We start from the raw sequence: 21,342 nt of genomic DNA, 5'->3' as shown, positions 1-21,342 counted from the left end.
ATGACAGCAGGCAGAAGGTGGCGCGTTTTTCAGAAACACACCGGAGTTAAACTTACGCTGCGTTATTTACCGGCACTTCTAACACCAACATTTGCAGCCATTAACTCATAGGTGGCAGTAACACATGAAATTACTTTTTCTGCGTCAAAATAAGGCAACACTGTGATTTTGATACTTTATCATTTCCTTTAACTTAACCGTACCTTCCTCCCATTCCTCCGTCTCTGCTTATTGACATTTAGGAGAGTGTCAGATATAAATTAACGATTCAAAATTATCAAACAAAGATAGACACAACACTGAAAAGATGACAAAGACACAGTTTGAAAAGTAAATATGTTTTATTGCAAATCTCTTATCTTAACATAGCCTACCTTATCATATGTTAACTTAACCCATGTTGTATTTTAACTTAGCCTATATTATTATATTTTAACTTAGCCTATCATATTTTAACTTAGCCTATCTTATGATATTTTAACTTAGCCGATCTTATCATATGTTAACCTAGCCTATCATATTTTATCTTAGCCTATTTTATCATATCTTAACTAAACCTATCTTATTATATTTTAACTTAACCTATCTTATCTTATTATATTTTTACTTAGCTTATATTAATATATTTCATCTTAGCCTATCTTATATTTTAACTTAGCATATCTTATCCTATCGTATCTTATAGCTACATTAACACTTAAACAGTATCTCTTTCCGTTGGGTCCCGCGGGATCCCAGTCCCAATGCCGGGCTCTAACACGGGTATTCTAAGAAAAAGAAAATAAACACTTTACTTAACTTTACTTAAAGCAGTCATATAACTACATTATACATACCCAATTAATGCCTTATAAATCATTTATAAAAGTATTAAAAACACGGCTGTAAATACTTATACAAAGGCATAACACATTATAGCTATGTTGATAATGCATTATGAATGCTCTGATCTATATATACACAATAAATATCTTCATAATACATTATATCAGCCATTAATCCATAATAAACATGGCTATAATGTGTTATGCTTTTTTTTCTTCAATATTTATACCCATGTCTATAATATATTTATGGATGCATTACAGTGCATTGTGAAGGTGTCAATAATGTAGTTATATTACTGCTTTAAGTAATTTCTAAACCTGAATTCACAGCCTTATAATTACTGCCTCTTGCTACTTCTTCTGAAGGGCAGGGGACAGCAGAAGAAGCACCACTTCATCTTCTTCTTCTTCTTCTTGTGGCTCTTCTCAGTATCATCTTCAGAAAGATCTTCGGCATTCACATGGAATGATACTTCTTCACTGCAGATCTTCTCGGCAGCATCAGCATCTTCTTTTGTTTTATCTGTCTTCATCACTTCAGTTTCGTCCTCTTCCTCAGGTCCTTCTTCTGGTGTAGTCAGTAGCTGTGATCTGTCTTCAGATGCCACCATACACTGAAACCTGACCAGTGTGGTAGCATCAGCATCTTCTGCCTGCTGGAATACCACATCAGCTTCTTCATTTTCCTCAGGTCCATCTTCCTGTAAAGTCTGCAGCCATATTCTGGCTACATATGCCGCCATGCACTGCCAACTGTCCACTGTGGCAGCATCAGTGTCTTCTGCTTCCTGAAGCTCCTCATCTGTTTCTTCATCTTCCTCAAGGTCTTCCTCCTGGATGGGTTCTAGCCAAGTTCTGCCTCCTTGTGACACCACATATTCCACAGCATTCCCTGCACTTCTCCCTCCTCCTCCCTTAACCTCCTCCACATTCACTCCCACCTCACATCCATTCTCCTCACCTCCATTTAGCATATCCATCATACTAATACCAGCCTCTGTCCCCTCCATCACAACCCTGGAGGCCTTCCCCTCAAATGTTCCCCACTCTGGTACCTCCACATATTCCTCACTACGCTGCCCCCTTACCTCACCTTCCCCCCGGCTTGTCCGGTCCTTCCTGACTTTCTTTTTTTGTTTAGGTAGCAAGTTTTATAAATTTCCCAGTCTTCAGATGAAAGGCCGTAATTACTCTGAAGACTTTGAGATGAAATACTAGTGCTGGCTAGCAGTCCATCGTTTTCCACACTCTCCCCTCCCTTACTAACCCCTCCCTTACCCAAATCGGTAGACCCCCCCAATCCCCCCTTAACCCCCCCAGCCTGGACAGTGGGGAGTGTCACTGGTGAGAACTCCTCCACACCTTCTCCCCAGTTGATCACTTCATCCCACAGGTTCCAGGCTTCCCAGTGTTGGGTGTTGGTCCATGGATCAGCTCTCTCAATTCGCTCTCTGGGGAATAAATGAGAGATTAACCAGCACTTAACATAGATAATAAAATAAATAAAGAGCTGGAAATTCTTCAACCATACAGAAAATACAATTGTTATAATTATTATAATAAATAATTACAGGGTTCACATATATAAAAAAGAAAGAATAAAAGAAACAGCGAGCAAGATTGCAAAAAAAATCTACTGTAAAATGCACGATACTGTAAGTGCAATAGCATATTGAACAGTAATGTCACCAAATTATAACTAGAATCAAATACGAAACAACTGTGCTCCACATCAAATGAATACCCAGATGAATACTACCAAGAACTGAGTTAACACTAACCAAGCTAAGAATATTTGAAAGTGTTAATCCTGTGTAACAATGTAAATAGATGTAATGATTTTTTTTTACATTTTACCTACCACCCTGTACAGTAGGGGGTCCCAACTTCCGGTTGGTGTTCCGGTACCGTCCGCGCGGAGTATTGCACCGGGCGGCAGACAACCGGGGGTAGAGGAGCCAGCCGTCCCGTTTATTAGGAGATCGCGCCGTTTTGGAAAGAAAGCTGCCCGTATCGATGTACGGAAATACGCCATTAGCCCCGCATGTCCGTATACACCGTCAATCTCCCGCCGCTCGGCGTGGGAACCCCCAAATTATACCGCTGTCTTACCCATCCGTGACACTTTTCTACGACGGAAACCGATCCGCGGACATCGAAAGGTTGGGAAGCCCTACTAAACTAGCATGTTTGAGATGAATTTACTAACCAAATAGTCTGTCATTATTTAAATATTAGCAACCACAGTAGCAATAAAAACCACTGCACTTTAAATGACGTTAAAAAATATGTAATATTAAAAAAATTTTAATGTTTTTTATTGTATTACAGACATTTACTATGTCATTATAGTATAAAAGGCTAAATAATCAAAGTAGCACAACATCAGTTGAAGAATTCAAAGACATTTTGGAGAGCTAACAAGCTACTCACCTCTGCGCCATTTTCACTCAGAGTTTGTTGTGCTTCAAACGGTAAAGTTTGTTTACGTTGTTTCTATGGAAACTGCTCTGACTCTCCGCTTGACCGTAATATAAAGGCATGTATGCAGTAATTTTCTGATTGCAGATTTGATCCCTATGCAGTAATTGACCACTGACCTCTTGGACCCTCTGGGCTGCTTTCACCTGCATTGAGGCAGCTGTTACGTTTGCTGTCATTACATTCAGCCCAAAATATCAAAGTACAGGATTTAAGATTTGAATTAGTAACAGGACCGTGGGAAACAAAACATATATGTTATTGATCCCTCGAAGAAAGTTTTCAATTTTCTCCTTCTTTCAGTTCTTAAATAACGTGTCAGTTTTTGCTCTGTTTGGTTGGGATTTACCATTTTAACATTGTAGCAGTTCCTAGGCAATACACAGACAAATTCTTTTTTTTAGGATGGAATTGTTATGCTGTAAACGATTACCTTCACGTTTCAACAAAGGTACTTGCTTTTGATATATAATTTTTTGTACATGTGTACTCTGGTCATACCCCTTGTACATATGGATGGCATGGAAGGACAGTCACTGCTGTCACCTATACTGTCCCTGTCTGCTTTTCTTATTTAAGTGTTGATACGGCAAAAGAAGATGGACCTTTTGTAGAAATTTCCAGCCAGAGACTTGGTTCCTATATGACGAGAATATTTTATTTTAATTCAGGCTAAGATACTACTAGGGGTGCAACGGATCACGGTTGATCCGTGATCCGTACGGATTACAACCCACGGTTCGGAACGCACATGATCCGCGGATTAACTCGTTTTTTAAACTTTTAGATAAATAAAAAAAAATAACCGCAGATAAAACAGTGTTTTCTGCTGATATTGCTTAAATAATAAATAATTAATTACACAGAAGTCGTGTTTACGTCAGCGGAACATGTGTGTCAACAACGATGGCTAGCGGCGGAACAGAGGAACTCGAAAAGCCTCCCGCGTCATTCAAATCTTTTGTATGGGAGCATTTTGGCTTTCCTGTAAAATATAATGACGGAAGAAGGGTGGTGGACAAAACAGTTACAGTGTGTAGACACTGTGGCACGAGAAAGCCGTATGAAAGTGGCAATACATCGAGTATGGCCACGCATCTGAAGCGACATCACCCTGGTGTGCAGACAGGATGCAAACCGAAGCAACCACAGCAACAGCTGCTCACCGCTGCATTTAAGCAGCACTTTGCACCAGAATCAGAGCGGGCTAAAGCTATTACCAAATCTATCGGGATGTTTATCGCGGCAGACATGAGGCCATACTCTGTTGTTGAAAACAAGGGTCTTAAAAACCTCCTAAAAGTGCTTGAGCCACGGTACGAAATACCCTCGCGCACACATTTCAGCATGAAGGTCATGCCTGAACTTTACGAACAGGAAAAAAGCAAAATCGTTGCAGACTTATCAGATGCATCCTCTATTTCGATCACCACAGACGGGTGGACATCAAGGGCTACCGAAAGCTACGTGACTGTGACTGCCCATTATATAACAGCGGGATGGGAGATGCAAAGTCCGGTGCTACAGACACGCCCCCTCTATGAGACTCACACAAGCACAAATCTAGCGCAAATCCTGATAGAAGCAGTAGCTGAGTGGAAGTTAAAGAGACACAATGCATGTAGCAATATCCCAGTCACCACAGATAATGCCAGAAACCAAGTAAATGCAGTGACAGAAGCTGGACTAGGGCCACAGATATCTTGCTTTGCACATGTGATAAATTTAGCATGCCAAAGAGGAATCTCAGTTAACCAGATGGATCGCATTCTTGGGAGGATTAGGAAGGTGGTTTCTTTTTTCCACAGAAGTACAACAGCAGCTCATGTCCTTAAAACAAAGCAAGAAATGCTACAGCTACCAGCCCACAAGCTCATACACGACGTCACTACAAGATGGAATTCCACATATGACATGTTGGAGCGCTATCTTGAGCAGCAGGCAGCAGTATACTCTGCACTGACAGAAAAGACACTGAAAAAAAATATCAGAGACATTGTCACCTTGTCTGATGATGATGTGAAAGTAGCAGAGGAGGTCCTTCAGCTCCTCAAACCTCTCAAAACAGTCACAACCCTATTGAGTACTGAAAATGCACCATCTGTGTCCATGATCCTACCTCTGAAAACCAGAATTATACAATCCATGTGTGCAAATGAGGAAGACACCAGCATTACCAGAGATGTCAAGGCTGCCATAAGAGGGGACCTGATTTCCAGATACACCAACCCCCCTGAAATACAAGATTATCTTCACAGATCTACTGCACTTGATCCAAGGTTCAAGTCCCTGACTCACATAGAACCAGCCCTACGCGAGAAGACATACACTGATCTCACAACTGAGATTGTGGCTACTGAAGAGGTAAAAAATAATACAGTTATTCATATTATTTAATATTAATATAATTAAGTTATAAAATATTTTAACTATTATTTATGTGAATATTTGATCTTAATTTTGAAAATTACCAGCATATGTTATTGATTGCCTATGAAATATATAACAAGAAATATAGTTAAATAACTCAGTAATTTTTTCTGCAGGGTCAAGCCACAGAGCCAACACCCTCTGAAGAAGACACAGGGCCAAATGCATCTCCTCCACAAAAGAAGTCTGCCATAGAAGAGCTTTTTGGGGATACATTTGTGAAAGAGTCAGACACAGAGAAAACTTTTTACAACACAATCAAAGAGGAGGTAGCATCATACAGGGCAGCAAGCAGTTTGCCAGTGGATGGTGGTAATCCGCTGGCGTGGTGGAAACACAATGAGTGTAAATACCCTCACATTGCAAAAATGGCAAGACACTACCTTGCTGTGCCTGGCACTTCAGTTCCTAGTGAGAGGGTATTCTCCACAGCAGGTGACATAGTGACAGCTAAGAGGTCTACTCTCTCCCCAGAGAATGTAGACATCCTCATCTTTTTGAAAAAAAATTTGTCATTATAAGGTTTGGCCTGTTTTCAGTTCTCAGGTTGTTTTTCAATTGTTGCATTGAAGTATTCAAGTATTGAGAATTTTATTTAAAAATTGTATTTATTCAGCTTTTTCAGTTATTTCTTGGTTTTATTTTTGTAATTTATTTTAGTTATTTTTGATAAAACCAAAAGTTCCTTGCCATACTGTTCTTGTAATAAATGAGAAGCAAATTACATTTGACTCCTCCCCTTTTTGCTGATCTGAAAATTGATCCGATCCGTGACTCAAAATCCGTGATATGATCCGAACCGTTAGTTTTGTGATCCGTTGCACCACTAAAAATAGCAGTCACTCCCTATGCAGCAATACAATCACACATACATAACATACACACAAGTCAAAGCAACAAGGGGGCTAGTGAAGACGTAAACCAAAAAAAACCAAGCGGGGAGACAGCAAGCCAAACTGAGGTCGCGGGGGGGACCGGAGCCTGTCCTTGGAACAACAGGCGTAGGCAGGAACCAACCCTGGGCAGGAGTCAACACTCTGCAGGGCACAAACACTCACAACTCAGATTTGCCAATTAACCTACCCTGCACACTTTTGGACTGTGGGAGGAAACCGGAGCCCCTGCTGGAAGTCTTTCCCCATTCACCAGATTATATTGCCAGAAGACTGAAAATTAGATATCAAATACTAGAGTGACATAAAAACAAAAAACAAGTTTGCTTGTAATGAGACGCAAAACAGAAGATTATCTCTTTTTATATTTTGAGAAAACATTTTAACATTTATCCAACCGGTCAAATGGTTTAATACTTCATACAGCAGCATTTATAAACTCATTCCTCAGCCCACCAGACAGCTCCACGTTTTTGCTCTGTCCCAGATCCCTGCATGCATGAACCAAACAGTCACCTTTTACTGCTGTGCTGAGAGCTTGGACAGAGCAAAACTGTGGATCTTTGCAGTGGGGTCCAAGGACTGGGTTGAGAAACCCTGGCATAGAGGAGACTGCAGTGAGAGCCAAGAAAAAAAGAGATTAGAGAGGAAGGTAAAATGCTTCCATTAGCATGGCAAATAAGCTGCAAGTACAGACCCTGTGCTTCCATTACAAACAAAAAGCCTGTATGACCCTCCTAAACACACAAGTCAGATTAACTTAACCAGGGGAAATAAGCATAAAACTTGGCAAAGACTAGACTATGAAAAAGGAAGGTGAACATCATACTTACACGAACTTCTGCTAAAGCAAATGGACAAACCCCTTTTAACTGAATCAAGTTACTTTAAAAAATTAATAATTCAAAAATAAATCAATAAAAATTAAGAAAAACACAATAATGCTTTGAACTAATACTGCAGTCAGTCCTAAATGTTCCCATGACATTCTTTTCGTCACGACGCACACTCGGTACATACTGGTTAAAAACCATTTATAATTCTTCATGTATCAGTCTATGATGGAGCACCCCAACCTGGGCCGCCCATCCAACATGGCAGATTTCTGCCCCCTGGCCCCGGAGACTAGCAGACCAACCTCTGGAAACAGGGAACCAGGGGGACATGGGCCGCTGACTGGATGGGCGACTCCAGAATGAGGTGAAGCAGAAGGTAGACTCCACAGCAGAGGACAGAGGAATGTAGACCAAAACCAGGGAACCTGAAGTGGCAAGAACACAAACCAGGACAGACATATAAAACCAAAGCAAAGGCATCAGTGGCACAGCCCACCAGCTTGTGAAAGATGGCTACCTGGCATCATGAATCCCTTAATCAAAAACCTTTGTGATGGCAACTTTACCACCCAGGACTGATCCCTTCTAAAGACCTCAAGTTTCAATGCAAGGTTTCCAAAATGTTTTGAAACATTAGTCCATGTGACTGCTATGGTATTGTTCCAGGCAGGGAAAACAACTTAGGAGAAAATTTCCGTGCATGTTGGGTGTTTGTGGTACTGTTGGGCTGAGGGGGTAATTGAGTGACTATTAACCTTTGAAATCCAATTATATTATTTAAACAGGTTAGTAGTTAGACAGTGTGATTTAGATGAGGATAAGGATGTTTTATTGTCATTACAAAACGTGTTCTACATGAAGGGAACAAAATGAGGCACTCAGATCCGGTGTATTAGCAATAATAAAATAAAAATAAAATCGAAAGAACAATACAATGAATAATATGGTAACAATTAAAATAAAATAGAATAAAGACATTAAGATAGATTCCATTAGGAGAATTTAACCATGGATGTAAAGTGAGCAGGTGTGAGTGTAGCAGAGATTACTGAGGTCTGTGTGTAATAAAGTATATGTGACACTGGCTGAGGAAGCAGCAACGTGTGTGTGTGCAAAGTCACAGTAATAACCTGCAGCACTGAGGGATCTATTGCAGCGAAGCCCTGACATGTAACACTGGTGATGAATAGCAGTGTTAGATATAGGTATAGTGAGGTACTTATAATTATAGTAGGTGTAGGATCAAGGCCTGGATTAGATTTAGTTAGAAACATACAGGGCAAATCTAGATAACACATACACACACAGATTACATATAAATATAAATTTAGGGGCAGTGTGTAGCTCAGTGTGCTAAGCCTGTGATCAGAAAATAGCCCACTTTAGCCCAGCCTGGGCACATCTGTGGGTCCTTCAGCAAGGCCCCCAGCTCCCTGGGTGCCACTATGACTGGCTGCCCGTCACGGCCAGCTCACTCTGAGCAAGTTGGGGGAGGCAAAACGAAAATATCTTGATTGGGATCAATAAAAAGTATTAATTCTTATCCTACGGTCTGAGCATTTGGTCAATCCAAGTACAGAGAGTGGTAATGTGGACAATGCTGCTTGCATTTCCGGCCCAGCAAGGCCTGCTGCTGCTCCACACCTATATATATTCAGCACTGACCTTTTTCCATTCAGTGGTTGTTAAAATAACTTTGTGTAGCCTAGTAATGGTGTAGTGTAATATTCTTTGGTTTGTAATATAAGGGATTAAATAATATCTTCCAAGTGAGATACAGGCCCTCCACATTTTCAGTGAAAGGAGACCAGACAGCATGAAAGCTCTTCCTACAGTTGCCTCTGCTGTATCTCAGATTTTCAAAAGGTAACATAGAAAACACATTTTTAACCTATTGTCTGAAGGCAGGGGGTCTGGAGGCCTTCCACTGTGTGAGAGTTGTTCTTCCACCCAGCAGAGAGGAGAAGGCTGTGGCTCTGGCCTGTGAGGCGGTGTATTGTTTTTCTGCGGGGAGATGTGAGCATCGGGTGAGACTCGACTCAAATGCAGCCACTTTGAGACAGACGTGGACTTTAAGGAAACACAGACTACACATGGAACAGCAATGACTGAGCTGGGGAACGCAGTGAGGGCAGACATATTTATACACAGCACACTAATCAGCGACAAAACAGGTGTACAGGGTTAGGATGGAGAACTATAATGGGATACAGGAGAATTAGGAGGGTTACAAAGGGCCAGCAGCGACCCCTGCTGGCATGAGTGGGAGGAGACATGAAAAAATAAGAGATTACAGATCATGACAGGAGCACCAAGCACAGCAACAGTGGGGTCATGCTCAATTATCACACCACATATATTAGAAAACATTATGAAAATCTGTTCCCAAAAATTGTTCAAACATCAGCATGAACGAAACGTACGACTGGTTGTACCTAGGCTACACTGGCACTGACAGCAGAGTGTAACAAATTACCAGCTACGACATATATCTGATGATTCAGAGGAAAGACAAGTTGAAGAAACAAAGTGGTTAATTGACTATTGTATAATAATCAAATCACTTCATAATCATGTAATACATAATATGTTACGATGGGAAGAGGGACAATCCAAGGGCAGCCTTGTGGGTTTTATTGCTGAACCAAAAGACATGAATAGAACCCAAGAGGAGGAGGAGAGCACAAATAGGAGGGAGGGAGGAAGGAATAAGCAGGAGGAGTCGGGGAGAACCTACTAACACGGGGAGCAGAGAGGGGTCCTCCTCCTTTTTGGGTGAAACTAATTGCTTGTGACATGGTAAGAGGCAACTTCTTTCTTGAGAGAATTTCTTTAAAGGGCAAGACAACCAAAGCTGTAAATCTAACAGGAAAAAATAGCCTTTGTAGAATTCTATGTGAAGACCCTCTGGGCCAGGCGCCCTGCCGCTCTGCATTGTTTTCTTTGCATGTACAACTTTGTACTCCATAATTTTAATATTTCATCACGAAGCCTGAAGAGCAATATGAACTATATCTTGCTTTAAGTAAATTGTCTCATCCATTATTAGATTTAAACACAGTCATAATCCACAGCAAACTGCACTTACAGCCTTCATCCTGCTCTTCAGTCTCTGACGTGCTGCATCTAAATGGGGACTCGTCAAAAAGCCAAGTGGAGCTGTCATGAATGAAGGCCTTGTTCAAGCTTCCCCAGCCTGACAGCAGGTTAGTCTCTCATTTGACTAAAGTATATTTAACTTCTACAGAACTTTGCAGGCTCATCTAGGATGGAGAATTTCTGCTGCTGAAGAGATTCTCAGAGGGAGATACGAGTCCTAGGTGCCTGCTGGGTACATATTCAAGACAGAGTTAGGACCGACTTCAATAATTCTGCACTGTCTCCCAGATTAGAGGAAAAAATTGTATTTTACTGAAAATTTCATTTATGGAATTTTACCTTAGACTTGGTCAGCAGCCATGTGGATAGATTTCAGAACTACAGACGGTCTGTGGGTTGGGGGGACAGGCAGGTTGGCAGGTGGGGGCACACTGAATGCTCCTAGGGGTGTGGTGGGTGTGCTTATATGATTTACAGGAGCCGAGGCTAACAAAGGCACTAAACTGCACAAACAGCCTCATGTACGAAGTTTTACATGAAAAGGGGCCGTGGGCTTGTTGGCACTATGTTTCTTAGCAGACTGAATAATACAGCCAACTGGACCCGTCTACCTCTTCAAAAACATCCATGCAGAGTTTCCTGCCTGTTTCTGACAGCTTTCACTGTTTTTCTTTTTTGCTCCAGTATCTTGACCTTTACAATCTGGAGGATTGCTACCCTCCAACTAGCTGTTTTGGGTCAAAATGGCCCCATCTGCGTTAATTTGCATCATTAATTACAGCATAAATCGATACATTCCAGATGAATTTTTAAGGTAATTTCAACAAAAGCCTGTAAAATTGTTAGTTCTGTTAGGCAGAACTGAAAATATGATGTTAAATGTATCACAGTGCAATTGTATTAAAAATAAATCAATGACTTTGCATGACTATTTTTGCACGACAGATTTAAATTTCATGTTTATAGTTCAATTTTATGTTATATAAACAAAATAATTTTTAATACAGTGCATTTTTTTATTAATTCAACAGCACCCATGTTCAATCCACTTAAGTTTGGAAGGTGTATTGGAAGGTAACGCAGATATTTCTTAAGTGGGCATCCAGAGATATCGTCCCCCCTCCAAGCACCCCTTTTCTCCACTAGTTCTGTATGGAGCTCGACAGGAGGAATGGAGAGGTAGAGAAAGGGGTTAGTCTCACACATAATGTAATGCAAAATAAAGAGTAAATACAAGTGCCATGAAGCAGAATTGAGCTCCAGCAGGCCTCGACTTACAGTAAAGGAATTGTAAGGCAGACATGCTAACAAAACAGCTTTACATTCCCAATTCCAAACCATTAATGGGCAACCTTAGAGTGACAACGGCTAAAAAAAACCTTAGCTATAAGCAGGAATGAAACGTTGTGAAAAGCCAAGACTCCACATGAACATGTTCTCCCCCTGCAGAGTCAGATCACGCATTTGAAGTGTTCCCAAGTGTTTGTGTGTTTTAGGTTCCTGTTAGAGAGGGGTCCTTTGCTGTTCTGTCTGACATCCAACAGAAAGTCCACTGTGTCTCTGCAACTTAAGCTGAGTCAGTGTAAGTGTGCGGCTCAGTAGCTCAAGTATTTGGGCTTGTAATCCAAAGTTTGCTGGTTTAAATCCAGCTTCAGATGGATAACTGTATGTTTATGGGCCATTGAGTTATGAAAAATAATCAATGTAGTGAATCACTATATTCTTAAATTACTTGTACTTTCATGAACAACACCATTTATTAAACAAACAAATCTACATTGGCAGAATGAAAAATTAAAATAAACTATCATTTAAGAAACTGTGGAAAACTGAATTTAAAATATTTGTAAATTGAAGGAAGAGTCCATTAACTTAAAACCGTTTTTTGATGGATTCTGTTTTTTTTATCTAGTATGTTTATCTAGTATGTTTCATGGCTTCACTGTATTTCCCTGTGCAATGATCAGTTTCATCTAACTGGTGATGTTAAAGGCAGAGCTGAAATTTAGTTTAGTCATGACCTCAAAATTTAATTGAGTAGGTATTCTGTACAACCAGACGGAACTGCTGGTTGGGCTGGTCATCACCTGCTTTTTCTAAGTGAGGTCAAAATGTAAAGTTTCAAATTGCACAATATATATTAATCTGTTTTTAATGTTTTTACAAAATATTTTTTATGTGTTTGCATCTTATATTTTGTATAATGGGCTTGTACATTTGATTCTTCCTTGATTTCGGTGTAATGAAGTGTAACTAGTGAAAAAGAGAGAAGCTTTTGGGAAGCATTATTGAGCTGATTGTCCAGAGTCACTTGGGTGATAATTAAGGTCAATATAAATCACCTATTACCCACTGTAACCCTTTGTATTCCCCCCGCACACTCTGTTAACAAAATAAGAGGGTTGAAGTTAAATCAGGTTAAAAAGGTAAATTTGATCCTCCGCCTATCGCGGAAGATGCGTTCCAGACCCATCAGCGATAGGTGAAAATCCACGATACAGAAGTTTTTTTGAAGTTTAAGCCTTAAAATACCCCTCCCACATGCTTTAAACACATGTAAACTCATTAAAACAACACATATATCTGTATGTCGGGCTAAGGATATGAGTGACATAATAATAATAATAAAAATGAAATAATAATATGTAATATATATATATATACACACACACAACTTTCTCTCTATATATGTAATGGAATATATAAAAATAAAAACATATATGGCTCTTACATATTCTTTTCATCCTTCTTCATGTAGCGTACTGTTGATTCATTCAAGCCATAATGGCGAACGCCGTCCGCATAACGCTTTCCTTCCCGAAGCACATCCAGAAGTTTTACCTTCTCCTGTATGGTCAACGTCTTCCATCGTAGGGCTTAGAACAAAAAGAAAACAATCGGACCACAAACAATGTACGGGATACGCAGAGAATCGTGAGGCGTCGGAGAAAAATCTGTTATATAGTGGGGGAATTGCTGTAATGTGAAATCTGCCAATCCTGGTTTTCAGCACCATGGACAGAAACCTGTCGTTTATAGGGACCTATTATGCCCATTTTCACTGTTCATAATTGGATTTTTATGGTCTGCTAGAATAGATTCACCCTTTTAATAGATGATATCCTAAAATCCAATATATTATTGCAGGGCTGTTTTCATTTGATATTAACCAAACGTGATATATTTATTTTTACTTTTGATATCTCATCGTTTTCCCCTTATCTGATAAGAGCCGCTGTCTGCTGAGACAAGCTGGTGTGTTTTTACTTCTCATTTAAAAGTGGGTGGTGTGGACTTTGTGTATTACATCACACTCTGAGACAGTCACTGATTGGTGGGCTCTGAGGGGGCGGTGTGACCTGAAAATCATCTATCAATCAACCCAGGATGGGGGGGACAGGCAAGTGTAAGGCAACAGTGCTAACCACTGCACCGCTCCTGAAAATCATGAACCATTTTAGTAAGTATTAAAGTATTTTTTAAATATTTATTAAATTTAAATATTTATTAAATCAAAACATTGAGCAGTATACATGATATAGCGACTCATTAATGAATAAGCAATATAATAAGATTCAATTTTGCTTTCACTACTTAAAGCGCCAGAACAACGCATTTGAAAAAATCAACAGCTATATCTCTTACCAGAAATCAGGAACAGGTTAAGAAAATCCACAGACTTCGTCGCGAGCAGTTGAATATACGAACTATTTCCCTCTACCCAACTCCACACACCTGCAGTATCACTGCGCAGCAGATATCGCCAGGGAGCTCGCGCTCGTGTCTAATGCGCAGTGATACGAGTAGTGTACTTCGATAGAAGCCCGACATTTCTACAACTGATATTTCCAAATCTGAACAACTCCCAGCACAACTTTGATGGATAGATAGCATTAAGGCCCCTCTAAAATATCTTTTTATAGTTTTGGGATGAACCTCCCATTTAAACGAAGTACATCGTGGTGCTCATGAATTTAAAAGCCTAGATGCCTCATCTCGCTTTTCCACAACGTGTCAGCAGCGCCACCATCTTGGAGCGGTAATTAGGCATAAACAAGCAACATGTCAGGGTGTAGATGGAAAGATCTTTTGGCCATAACTTCTTTACTAATTAACGCATTTATATCTTACAATTATGTAGAATAAATAAAAAAGCCCACCACTACTGTCACGGGAGACGGCAGCGATCGCGGGCAGAGCGGCGATCGTGCGGGCAGGAAGTAGGCAAGGCAAACAGAGTACGGGGTATACGGGGATTTAATGAAGGCAAGGCAGGACAGTACATGGGCATCGACAACATCAATGACGGACAAAGGACTCGGGTAAGACACGGACTGAAATACACAGGACTGATTGAAAATAATCGGACACAGCTGGGTACAATCATGAAAGAACACGTGGGTAATCAGGGGGCGTAGCACACAGGAGGAGCGGACGAGCCGGGCATGACAACTAACCCCCCCCCCCCCCCCCCCCCCCCCAATTTATGTAGTACTGCTGACAGTACTCTCAACGAAAACTAATCATGCTAGTATCCCGTCAGTGTCACAGGCTAGTAAACATTTTATGTATTTTATTTGACCGTACCGCAGATTTTTTTACCTGTGAAATGTGGTTCCCTGTTTTCTAGTTTTAACATTCCTCATGTTGTTGCAGTTTCGAAAATAGTCGGTTCACTAAGAGATATCACTCTTCTATTTCACAATTGCCGCGCCAATATGGCGTATCGCCCAATGAGGCATCCAGGCTTTCAAATCTATGGCGATGCTGCCTACGCTACTACCCGTCACATGACACAGGAGCTACCGAATACCCGCCAATCGGGAGCCGGCTAGATCAACCACGCCCACCCGTCACATAGAGAAGAGTGAGGCGAAAGAAGCCAATCAGTTTAAAAATGTCACCATTAACGCGGTATTTAGTAGTCCGGAGATATTTTACTTTAAGCAAGGCACAAAATACAGTTGTAGTATTTGTAATAAAATTTGAAGATTAGCCATCCCCAAGGAGCTGACAGGAAAGTCAGGTACAGATATAGTCCTCATTAACCAGCTAGTCGCTTACTAAACGTCGCCAAATAAGGTTGCCTTTTTCTATGATGTTTTTTTTTCAGTTAAATTGACATTAAACAAAGTAATCTGAGACCTGAGATATAACATTGGCAACGATGGTCATTTTTTACAATCATGGATATTTTAACATTGAGGACGTGTGTCTCATGTCATTTTCACATAGAGGGAGTTTAATTGTTTTTATCTATGTCTGTGTGTCAACATATATCTATTTCGTTATGTCACTCAAATGTATGATTAGTATCGACATTTCGGTAGACTACTATATTGTAATAAAACTGTATGGTCCTCTGGGAGTTGGGCAGTAGGAAGGAAATGTAAAGTATAAATAAGAAATACTATTAATGAAGTAGCCGCCCTATCCTTTTACTTTGTATGGAGTGTGCATACAAGACACAAATAATGCAGTTGTACTGTTATGTATATAATTTAAAAGGTATACTTGCCAGCAAAAGATTGAGTTAATAAAATTAAATGAAAAGTATTAAGACCCCTTGTCATTCATAGTATTATATACTTCTTAATTTTACAAAGACTTTTTTCCTATCATATTTTTAAGTTTTTGAAGTTGATAATCTGGAAAACTGCTGCCTGGGATCAACTATCCATTCTTGACTCTTGGAATAGGAATTGAAGTCGAATAAAACAGCCTTACAGCACCCTCTTGTGACATACAGTAATATGGAAAACAGAACAATTACTAACTGAACGCAACATCCCCCCTTTACTTATGTATTCTTCTTCCTGCAGCAGCACTGTATTCTATAAAAGACACGCCTTACCTGTAACATTTCTTCCTATAAGGTCACTACACCCCAGACAAAACAATAATGTAAGTTCAACAAAAAACATTGTGCTTGTGCCTTCCTGTAAGTGCACAACCTTTTCACTATGAACTGCCTGTTTTGCTTCCAACAGAAATCAATTACAATTAGAAATGTTCCATTCACTGAGGACCACAGTAAGAGGATCTATGAACAACTGTTATATATTTTACACTGAATCTCTCTTTTCCTTTAAGGTATCTCTTTCTAACCAGAAAATCACGCTCAGAACATGCATTTCATTTCTTTGTTTAATTCTGTGAAGTTCCATAGTCCTTGAGCCGATGATGGTTTGTGTGCCCTGGCTGCACAGCTTCCAGTTCCTTAGGCCATTCCAAGCTCAACTGTTCTTTCAGGACCAGTCTTTGGCAGGGCTGGAAATTTGGGAAGTCCACTGGGTACTGAGGCCAAATGGGCAGCATGCCATGCTTTCCCGTCAGCCAGGATGGGTCTCGATGGGTGCAGAGAATTTCTGATGCCCTTTTTGCACATGCGCTGGTTTCCACAGCCGCACTCTGTGCCCTTCTCTGAATGAGGGAGTGCGAGCTCCCTGTCTTGCATCACAGTACTGTTTCATGTGAGATTGGCAAAGAGACACCCAGCAATGCACTTTATTATCATGTCACTTAATTATCACTTATGCCCCTTCAGTATCAGGCCAAGTACAAACACTACACAAGCAGAGTATTCTGTGGGGAAAGATTAATGTCCTCAACTGCTGAGAGCAGCGTGCTGGTGATGCTCTGTGCTCATTCAATCTGTGAGCTCATTACTCTCTAGTGCTTTTCAATGCTGCATTGAGCAGTTGCCAGGATGTTATGCTGCCTCTGAGGATAACTGTTTGTTTTGAAGTAGAATAATTCAGAATAATTCAGAAGATGGATACAGATTTTCTCTTATTAAACAAGACACTGGCTCACTCAAAATTGTCCAATAAGAGATAAGGAGCATTCCTATTGAACAATCATGACTTCTAGCTTAAGTTAACTCCGCTAACTGAGAAATCCTGCTTAGTGGAACACCTCCCAGGTCAGAAGAGAACAACTACAACAACCAAGAGTCACTACCTGGCTTCTGGTTATTGTGCATTAGCTCACAGCTCAGACTGGGAGTCATTTCATAATGAATCGACTCCTCAAGTCCAAGCCTTGCAGTGGACTGCAAAGCATCCAGGGACACTGCGCAGCACGTTAAAGGACAGCTCTTATGGAGTGACCACTAAACGTAAAAGTGGAAAAATAAATCATTTAAAAAATGTTAAATGAATAGTTAAGGAAGATGTAGCATTTGATTATGTCCATGCATTTTATAATCTATTCAGTACAGGATCATAGGGGAGTCACAATAGGACATACTGTAAGGAAGGGGAATATTCTGCCAAGAAGGTCAGTGCATCATAGGACTCACTGACAGACACAGACACACACAGGCACAAGGAAACAAGCAGCAGAACATAGATATCACATGCAGAGCTCAGCCATGATGTTAAGAGCACGACACCCTGAGCCAACAAGCCTGTAGGACCTAAGAACAAACTTAGATTTGGGTTTAAAGTTTTCTATCTGGGATTTTCTTGCTGTTGGTACTACAGCCAGACACACAACAGTCTGTAGTCATGATCCTCGTTCCCCAGTAAAATACTATTATTTTCTTTCATGCGTACTTTGACAAAGACATCAGCTTAATACAATGCACAAGGCTCACAAGTTGAAACTTCAAGAATAGGCACAGACCATGACATCACCTTAAAACCAGCTTGGAAGGTGATGAAATTGTAACCTGGCTGTCTTCATCGCCTGATTTAATCCCCATCGTTAACTATGGGGCCTTAATGTAGCATAAGATTAACCACGATCACAAACATTACACTTCTCAGAGCGGCGTCTAGGAGGTTGTCCTAGTTGCTTGTGTGTGTGTGTGTGTGTGTGTGTGTGTGTGTGTGTGCGCGTGTGTGCGTGTGTGAACTGATACCAGGCTCATGATGGTCATTGACAAGAAAGGGCATTAAACTTGGCAAAAGGGACCGCAAAGAATGGCAGATTGTTATTCTTTATATAAATTCAATAACTAACTAAGTCTTCTTTTATTATTGCTTCTCTTAATAGAAAAGAGAGAAAAATCCATCAGTTTCTTTTGTTTTCGTTTGTAACTAATTTTCTCTAAAAAAGAATTTACTTTTAGCAAGACAAAACTTCTGAATTCATTTTCTGACTAAGACTAATCCTAACTCCCTAACCAAAACACAGAATAAGCAACACATACGCAAAACAAAACAGCCGTCACTCCCTACGCACTTAACAGAAACCAACATACAGAACACCAAAGCCGAAACACAGTATCCGAGGGGCGAAGCAAGAGAGGAGTCAGGAGGAAGGCAAGAGATCACAAACCAGAAAGCAGTCAAAACCAAAGGCAAAGGTACAGAGGGATAAGGCAAGAGACGAAAACCAGAAAACCAAAACTGTCATACACGATCAATCAAAAGAACACAAGCAAATCAATAACGCAACAACCAACTGTGAGCAGAGCTGCCGCTACTCTCCCGCCACGGCCTTTTAAATCATAAATGCGGAAGTAGCGTATAGCTCGGGGCGTGGCCAGGTCCGGGAGGCGGAGACGAAGGCAGCCGGACAACGATCAGGACAATCCCCCCCCAAACCTTACGGCACGTAACAAGGCTCAAACCTTCAGTGCCTCGTTGTGCCATCTCTACCAGTGTTTTTTTCAACAGGGAAAATACAACTTGTATGCTGGCCTTAGAAGCACAACTTAAAAGAATAGCTGCCATGCTTCTGTCTAGCATGGCAGAGGGAGTAAAATGGTATGGGACTGCTTTGGTGCTGGTAAGGTGGGTGATTTACACAGAGTACAAGGTGCAATGAACCAGCAAGGTTACCGCTCTGTTTTACAACTCATGCCACCCCCTGTGGTCAGCACTTCTATCAAGCAGCAAGGCTGATTCAAAGCACACTGGTGAAAGGTGAGGAATCCAGAGAACTGTCCTGCTTGACTGGCCTACAGAATCATCACATCTCCAGCCTATCAAGCTCATGTGAGACCAGCTTCACCGTGAGGTCAGAGAAAATACCAAGCCAGTCCCACCTCTGGGAATAGCAGGATTGAAATTTCCCCTAATATTGTCATAAACGGACAGCTCTAATGGCAAAGGACTGCAAAGCTGTAATTGCTGCAAATATAGTTTTCATACAGTTTGATTAATTGAAAATGAAGATGAAACTTATTGCAATATTTATTATATCACAAAGCAGAAGGCAGCAGGGAAAAGTAAAAAAAGAATCACCCCAGATGGGACTTAAAACCACGATATCCAGCTCAGAAAGTCAGGGCCGTGGGCGTTTGGCCAGTGGGGCAACTGGCAGACCTGAGCTTACGACCGGGACACTTGACTCACAATGGAAGCTCAGCAAATTATAAACAAGCCTACAAAAGTGACATGAATGGATCTGTGTAATCTATGGTAAAATGCATGTTGGGGCTGAGACATTAACACTCACAGTCCATGAGAAGATGACATCCATCACTGGATCTCAGTCAAATGCGGCAATTGAGTTTCCGCTATGCCTTTGGCATTTAATGTTTGTACTTAGCTATAGAGTGGCAGGAACACAAATGAATGGGGAGTTTTAAAAAAAAATGCATTACAGCAATACGTCACACATGACTATGTAAGGGAATAGATGAAACCCTGCATACATCACTATACCAGTGCAATTCAGTACAAAGTGCACTGACATGATTCATATGATTTCTGGTTTGTTTGGAAAATTTAGGTCCACCATAAGCTATGTGTTTTATTTATGATGCACATTGATGACACTATTTGGCAGACACAATATCAGACTGAACTTATTTTATAATTTTAAAGGTTTAAATACAATTCTGGGTGTTGGACATCCTGTTAGCCTTAGAAATCTATAATGCTCCCCCTCAAGAGAGAGTAAACGACTGCAGGGCATTACAAAGGTCCAGAATGGATTTTTCATTTACAGATGTCTTCTTTGCCTCTCGTGACCAGTATCTCACTCCGGACCAGTGGTGGATCTCGTACTCAGACACAGAGAATGGGTCCTTCCTCCCCGTGGATTTCCTCATCCCCTCAGCCACAGATTCCCTCCAAGCTGATGGGGTAACTATGGTTGGCAGAACTGGGGTTTGCTGTTCACTGTCATCCGCTTGACGTTGATGGACCACTTGCTGAGGCTGAGGATGGTGGTCTTTACGTATCCTCACTGTTAGGCCTCTGCACACCCATTTCTTTTGCTGACCTGTTGCACAGAAACATTTCATAGTAAACTGTAACATGATTACAGCAATTATTTCAATGTCGTTCAGTCAGTGAGAATCATTTACATAGTAGGGACCAGATAAACAAGAAGGGAGGTAGTGCTGCAGAATATGTAAAAGAAAACTTGCAGGCAAGGGAGCTCACTGATAAAAATATAGCTAGAGAAGCTACAGCACCCTCCACAATTATTGGCAGCCCTTGTAAATATTTGTGAAATGGGTTAGAAAAAATGTACATTTTTCTGAAGTAGCTTCATCTCACACTGAAAAAGTTAGAAAAATAATGCAGTCATTGGTATAGAGTGTAAAGAGGAAGGGGCTGAGGACACACCCTTGAGGGGGTCCAGTGTTGTTGATCACAGTTGCTGATCTGGCTGTGCCTATCCTTACAACCTGTGGTCTATTGCTGAGGAAATTATGGACCCAACGGATGAGAGATGGGGATATGTTCAATTGAAGAAGCTTCTTGATCATCTGGTGCCGTTGAATGATATTAAAAGCTTAACTGGAGTTAATGAAGAGGACAGTAGCGAAGGTGCCTGGAGATTCAAGGTGTTGGAGAAGGGAGTGGAGGA

The 21,342-nt window shown here is 40.8% G+C and overlaps 1 protein-coding gene across 1 annotated transcript in view; it reads right to left on the bottom strand.

Annotated features, from left to right (window-relative positions):
- Positions 1-851: 851 nt before the first annotated feature.
- LOC125727193 (uncharacterized) overlaps positions 852-21,342 on the bottom strand; it is a 60,184-nt gene continuing 39,693 nt past the window's right edge. Inside the window, exon 2 of the mRNA XM_049003905.1 lies at positions 852-1,920. Within this exon, the coding sequence (XP_048859862.1) occupies positions 1,166-1,837 (672 nt within the window). The 5' untranslated portion in view covers positions 1,838-1,920 and the 3' untranslated portion in view covers positions 852-1,165. The remainder of the gene's footprint in view (positions 1,921-21,342) is intronic.

Source organism: Brienomyrus brachyistius, unplaced genomic scaffold, assembly GCF_023856365.1.
Source record: "Brienomyrus brachyistius isolate T26 unplaced genomic scaffold, BBRACH_0.4 scaffold90, whole genome shotgun sequence".
Taxonomy (NCBI): domain Eukaryota; kingdom Metazoa; phylum Chordata; class Actinopteri; order Osteoglossiformes; family Mormyridae; genus Brienomyrus; species Brienomyrus brachyistius.
The sequence above is the reverse complement of the archived record's forward strand: the minus strand, read 5'-3'. Positions and strand labels throughout refer to the sequence as shown.